Source organism: Mesitornis unicolor, unplaced genomic scaffold (assembly GCF_000695765.1).
Source record: "Mesitornis unicolor isolate BGI_N332 unplaced genomic scaffold, ASM69576v1 scaffold12848, whole genome shotgun sequence".
Taxonomy (NCBI): Eukaryota; Metazoa; Chordata; class Aves; order Mesitornithiformes; family Mesitornithidae; genus Mesitornis; species Mesitornis unicolor.
Window position 1 is genome coordinate 33,238 of NW_010199836.1, and position 6,511 is coordinate 39,748.

General features: G+C 44.0%; 1 protein-coding gene across 1 annotated transcript in view; it reads right to left on the reverse strand.

Annotated features, from left to right (window-relative positions):
- Positions 1–6,107, reverse strand: part of ERGIC1 (endoplasmic reticulum-golgi intermediate compartment (ERGIC) 1) — a 35,177-nt gene extending 29,070 nt beyond the window's left edge. The window contains exons 1-2 of the mRNA XM_010189566.1: positions 6,103–6,107; positions 5,935–5,996 (exon numbers count right to left, since the gene is read on the reverse strand). Coding sequence (XP_010187868.1) covers positions 5,935–5,996; positions 6,103–6,107 — 67 coding nt within the window. The remainder of the gene's footprint in view (positions 1–5,934; positions 5,997–6,102) is intronic.
- Positions 6,108–6,511: the final 404 nt, after the last annotated feature.

The window sequence follows — 6,511 nt, forward strand, 5'->3', positions numbered from 1 at the left end:
ATGCCAGACATTGTGCAGGTGACATTCATGCAGCAGTGAGAGAGTCATTGACCCACACAGGAGGGGCTGAAAGGAAGGACAGCTGTAAATCCTACTGAGCAGGGATGACTGCAGTAGACAAGGACTTGCCACTTCAAGGAGACAGGGCTGCAATGCGTATTTATATTAAATAAAATACCCAAGTTCACCGTGAATCACTATCCGAAAGAGTAAATTAGGAAATGGCAAGCTATTCCAGAGCTGTGACAACGGGAGTACAATCTGGCTCACTCCTCAATCCCAGCACTTACAATGACCAAGCACTCTTTGGAAATGACCACTTTACCATAGCCACTAATTACTATTGAGAAATACATAAGAAAAACCCTGCTCCTCAACTTTATTCCACATGACCTATACAGCCCGAATGCCCATTCCTTTGGGAAGCTCAAGCAACAACTGGCTGGGGAGCAACTTCGTCATACAATGTCTAAACTCCCTGAGTAGAAAATGTGAGAGGCAAGGGAAGGAAAGAGGAGGTACGTAAGGCAAATACCAAGCCAGACCCTTGAGTGACCTAAAGCCTTTTGCCGCATTTTTCAGATTAGTCACTTTACAGCTCTAAGGAAAGAGAAATGTGTTGCTTCCCCTTCCTCATCAGAATCATTTCATGGGTGGATTAATTTACTGACCCTCTGAAAAGTGCAAGGGATTAAAATAGAGGCCAAAAAAATCCATTAGCTAAGAAGAAGAAAGGGAGAAAAAGGGAAATAAAGTCAAAGACCAGTAGGAAAACGGGAAGCAAGAGGCAATATTCATTTCTGAAAAGAAACCTCAGATGGTCACACAGTTGCTTCCAAGACTTGGCTGTCAAGACATACAAAAGAATACAGAAGAACAACATTGCTGTAACCCAGTTAAGCCACTGGCATGGTGCACCATGCAGCATGGGGAAGGAGAAAAGTCTACCTAAAACACAGCAGCAAATTCTTACGAGAACATATACACACATGTAAGAGCACAAAAAAGCAACCTAGGCACAAGACGGCTTGATCCAGTGTTTCCTACTGTTCACCACACAATAGCCGAGACACAAGATCTCTGATCTTTGGCAGGATACACGGGAGAGCATTTGACATAGATATAACCATTTCTCCTTTGTTTCCCATATTCTTTTCTGCTTCTTGTCATCCTGCGAACGCTTTCCACAGCATCAGCCAGACCTCTCTGCTCTCCAGCACTTCTCAAATTATCTTCTCCTTTTCCAGTATACAAAGTATTTGCTCTCTCAAGTCCATCTTCCAATTCAGCTCTTGCAGTCAAGGCTTGTGACAATACTTACAAATACAGTACAGTACAATTCCACTAACCTGTATCTAAAAAATCCTGCAAGACTGCCCTGAAACATCTGTCAGGGACTGGCTTTCAAAGCTCCTCAATGCTTTTGCCAGTCTTTAAATTGTGTAGTCAGTTTTCTACCTGTAAAAGAGATTGCTGAGGGTGGACATGAGAGGGGTATATAAAATCACGAGCCTGAAGGAAATGAATGGGGAGAAACCACTCACTGTCTCTTCCAGTACGGGAATGGGACGGAGGGGGTGGATATAAACAAGAGGAGGTTTTTCTTTACACAGTACCTAACTAAATCCTGAAACTTCTTGACTATGGGTGCTGGGGATGCTTGAAAAAAACAGCCTGTAAGATTTCAAAAAAGAACCAGACATACCCTGAAGAAGAAATCCATTGAGGGCTACTAAACATAAAGGAACTACCTCTAGCTCAGGACTTTCGGACCTGCCAACAAACCGAAGCCTGGTGACGTGTTTAACCTGTCCTCATGCTCAGGCATCTGTTCCTGACCACTCCAAGCAAGAGGATACTGATACTACACAGACATTTGCACTGGCCTAGCTAGCATGGCTGCTCTTGTGTTAAACTCTTCCAGAATACTCATATATTCAGGGCAGGGAAGTGTCTTTGCATGAGACTTATGTGAAAGTCTTATGCATTGGACTGGCTCTTGAGCCAACATTTTTTCAGGCACAGAACATGAGCTCTTCTCCTTAGCACGGAGCTGCAGGCAGATACAATGTTCCCAGCAGAAGAATTTACACACACAGTGCTTCAGCTACTTATTTCATAGTGAAGGCCTTTACTTGCTTCCATGCAAATGTGGAGCTCCTGCCACCCACATTTGACAACTGTATTATATTTCGAAAAGTAGATTAAAGGCTGAGATCAGACAGAATAAAACAATTAATGCAAAAAGCTCAGCCTAACTGCAAGAGCACTGCAATGTTCCCACAGAGCTCGAAGGACCATCTAAGACAGGTTTCTTAAAACTTAATATGGTAACATGGTCAATATATCGAAAGTTGCTGGTGTTAGACACACTGGGACACACTGCTCTTGGCTATTCAGTAAAAGGTTGGGAAATTCTCCCAAGCTTTTTTTGCCTAATCTAGCTTCAAAACTTAACCTTTCTGTACAGATCCCTTCTGATACATACCCCATCTATGTACATTCCTGACTCCTCCTCCTCACCCCACAAGAAATGAAACAAACGCAAAGTGTTTTAACACATCATACGGACTGAGAACATGGCTCCATGTCTATATTAAGGCATAAAATTACTAGTGTTTGTTGTTCAATGGAGCAAACTGCGATGCAGTGCAAGGAACGGTTCTTGTTACAGATGCCATGTGAATCATAACTCTGATATTTCCTGATATGTATTTAAAACTCCAGCATAGAGTATTTCTGGATAACATTACCATGTGTGCATACAACATGTGCATGCAAACTATGCATCCACACTGGCTGTTAAATAGCAGGACCGCTACAGCAGCTGTTGGAGTTGCAGGCCCCTCTCTGGAGAAGCCAGGCCGCTCCTGTCCAGCCAGATGCCAACTGTCAGCCAGCCAGAGCACGTGCTGCTGCTCCTGCATACCCAAACATGGCCAGGATGGCTCCACGTTAGTCAGGTCTGTTAGAGTGGCCGCGTGCTGGCATCGCAGACGCTACACAGGGGTGGGAAGGCCTGCAAAGACTGGCATGAGCATCTGGCGGAAAAGGACAACAATGGCACGACTGGCTGAGTGGCACAGGGATCGCAGTGCTGCCTGAAAGAAGAGATTTTTACTGAGAAAAAGGAATGAGTAACCTCTGCACCCTCCAGAGAAGTCCACAGCAGTGGCTGTATTGTTCTGTACAAATCTCACTCCAGTAAACTGCAGTGGACTGTTCTTGGTTCCTTCATTCCTACTAATCTTTAGTAGCTGGAAGGGTTGCTATACAGATCCAATATAACTTTTACGCTGCATTCACTGCAACTTTTGAAATGACAAAACCATGCGTAACAGAAAGCCTCTATAACCCTCCAGTTGGCTTCTGAACTTGCTTGCATTTGAGCTCACCTGCTTTTCTCCACCAAAGTACCCTCACACTTACTCTCCCCGAGCTGCTGCTTTCCTAGAGGAGTTGGACACCTTAGCCCAGGTGGTCAGAAGCAGAGCTGGTACTTTCCATTTCTTTTCTCCTGTAATACGATCTATGCCTTCTTCCCTAATAAACCTCGAACTTTTCAAAAAAAGGCCTTTCTACAATCTAAAAGCAACTGTAAGAATCCTGTAGTAAATCCCTTCCTGCTCCAGAAATACTTCAGCATCAAAAGTGATACTGAACTAAAGTTTCAGCAGAAATCATGTGGGAAGGGCCTAAATTTACAGTTGGCTACTATGGGCTATTTTATATCTGCTCTGTAAAACGTGAAGGACTTAAAGAAAGCCAATATACGGCTGCAGCCATAGTTGCTTCACATGTTCACTAGACACTAAAAGTTTTTCAGAGGCAGAACCTTCCCCTACCCTCAAGACCCCAGTGTTATTACAAACTGACTTCCCTACAGCATTTACCACAAAATCATGCAATCTTCCCAGGCTTCAAACCGGCATGGCAATGGGCTGGTCTCATTAATGGCCTCCTACAACACATAAGATTATTGGCTTTCAAATTACAAGTCACAGCCTCGGTCAGACAGAAAGCCCATTAGGAAAGCTGCACACAAGATCCTCACTTGCAAAGCCACCAGTTTGTTGGCTGCCTGTGTGGTTCAAAAGCTTCTATCAGCCTGTCTAAAAACACTGACAAAAAGAGGGAGAACCAGTTAGAGAAGAAAATCAAAGCCTAAGAAGCTTCAAATAACAATAGAGAGAAATAAGTCAGCTAATAATTTTAAGTAAGAGTCACAGCCTTCAAGCCTTCCCACAACAGACTTATCACTTGAGCTGTTTACTGCAGATCAGAAAGCCTAACACTGGATGGCCTTTGAAGTTTTTTTGTTTCTAAAACACACTCTTTTGCAGGTGATTCATAACAAGAGAAATTTTCAAAGGGAGTCCAGTTACAGTGTGGGAACTCTTAGTTTCCAAAACAGAAGAGAAGGCAGGATCACTAACAAGTTCAAAGTGTTCTTTCAAAACACTAAATCTCATACGCCTCTAAATTAGCAAACAGTTTTGTTCAAGCCCTTTGTTCGCAGTTTCAGCCAACCTAAAACACAGTCAACATACAAGTAATTCAGCAGCCAGCAGAACACGGAAGACAAGGACTCTCTGAAAGTAAATATTTAAAGTAATGTGCTATCTTCACAGAAGCACTGAATAGCTGAGGCTGGCAGGGACCTCTGGAGCTCCTCCTGTCCAACTCCCTGCTCAAAGCAGGGTCAGCTAAAGCAGGCTGCTCAGAACCGGGTCTGGTTGTTTTGAGTATCTCCAAGGATGGAGACTCGGCACCACCCTAGGCAACCTGTTGCAGTCTTCGGCCATCCTCAGTGAGGAGCTTTTTCAGCTCACCAAGGGCTCTCCTTTGCATCCATCGATTCACTGCTACTGACTCAGTTCTATCAGATGCCTGCTGTCACCGAGGGATATGACATCACTCACATCAGCAGTGACATACAAGGCTACTGACCCATCTACAGAAATGGATGAATGGAGCACAGCTACACGACCAAAGGAAGTCAGTGTTCAATGGAACAGGAAAGCTGCATTAGGAGTCTAATTACAGGCCTGGCAGGATCAACCTGATCGATGTTTACCGCTCCGCACAATGCGCTCACTGCATATAATTGTGTGAAATTGCATTACTCAGCCCACAGCCTCCCTCAGGAGGAGGAAGAGAGGAAAAGGGGCCCAAGGCAAGAGATTTGTATCAGCCAAAGTCTATCTATTGATACATGGGAGTGAGAGTGGATCACTATCGGTGGTTTCTGACCAAGTAAATTTTCTTCTTTAAAAGCACGACGAATAATAACAAAATAAGATCTCTGCTCGTTAGTCCCACCTACAAGATCAGATGAATCTCTTGAGCACATTGCGAGAGAAATACGCATTTCCCAAATCATCCTGACCGCTGCCCACTGCGTGCTGCCACCCACGCTGCTCCTCACTGATCCAGAACCTGGATTCTCTGTCTGCAGAAGACTTGGTTCTGCAAGCCAAATGCCTGAGTACATTTACTGTGAATGCAGCTGTTACCAGCTGTTTTTCACACTGGCTGAGGGAATGGTTATCAGAGAGAGGTAAAAAAATCTGCAGTCATCCCCCCACCAGTGTTTGGAGCAGACTCACAGCTTCTGCTCGTGGGGAGTCACTATCAAAAAGCTCTCAAGCTACTTCAGTAGCTAGTAGGTATTTCTGCACTAGCTTTTAGGAGCTCTCTTTCACAACAATATAGCTTTACTACTTTTTGTTACTGAGATTCCGAATCCATGCAAACTACTCCACCATTTAGTATGACCTGACAGACTGGGCAAAATGAGCTGTCTCAGCAACGAAGGATACCCCTTCCAGTGTTTAATGCCCCTTTAAAAAAATTCCCTGGAGACGGAGAAGCCTAAAGAGCTTTAATTTTAGACCAGGGGTATGCGAGGACATCAAAAGCAGTGTTACTTACTAATAGCCCCTGTGTAGGTTGGCTGTGTAAGGTCTTTTGGCACCTTCCTGTAGATGTCAAACCTGAAAGAGGAAAAACAACAGCCATAAAACAGGTGGAACATTTCAATACAATTCATGTCCCCGCAGGGATGAATGATGCTGAAGTTTTTCCATCCAGCTTTCCAACGACATTTTTTCGGTTCGCAGAAGGGTATTAGAAGGAAAACCAAAACAAACCAAAGAATCCATTTCCTTTTGTACAATTATGTAACCGTGCTCCTTCTTGGCTCTGATTTCCAAAGCACTTCGCCTCCCTCCTTGCTGTCATGAATCTGTGCAATCTGAACCGTGAGAGGTGCCAAGGAAGAAGTCATGCTGGACAAGTTTATAGACCACCGTAAAAGGAAAAGGATACTCTACAGACTCCTGAATAAAGAGGCCTGGCAAAAATACAGTGAGACACAACCTGAATTGCCTCTTGTAGTTTGTATCTTGCAATAGCCAGAAATTCACAATATCAAAGTCAGAAATTAAGGTGTTGAGACAAGAAACCTACCCTTGGACACTGGATACACAAGAGAAATTAACCCATTTGC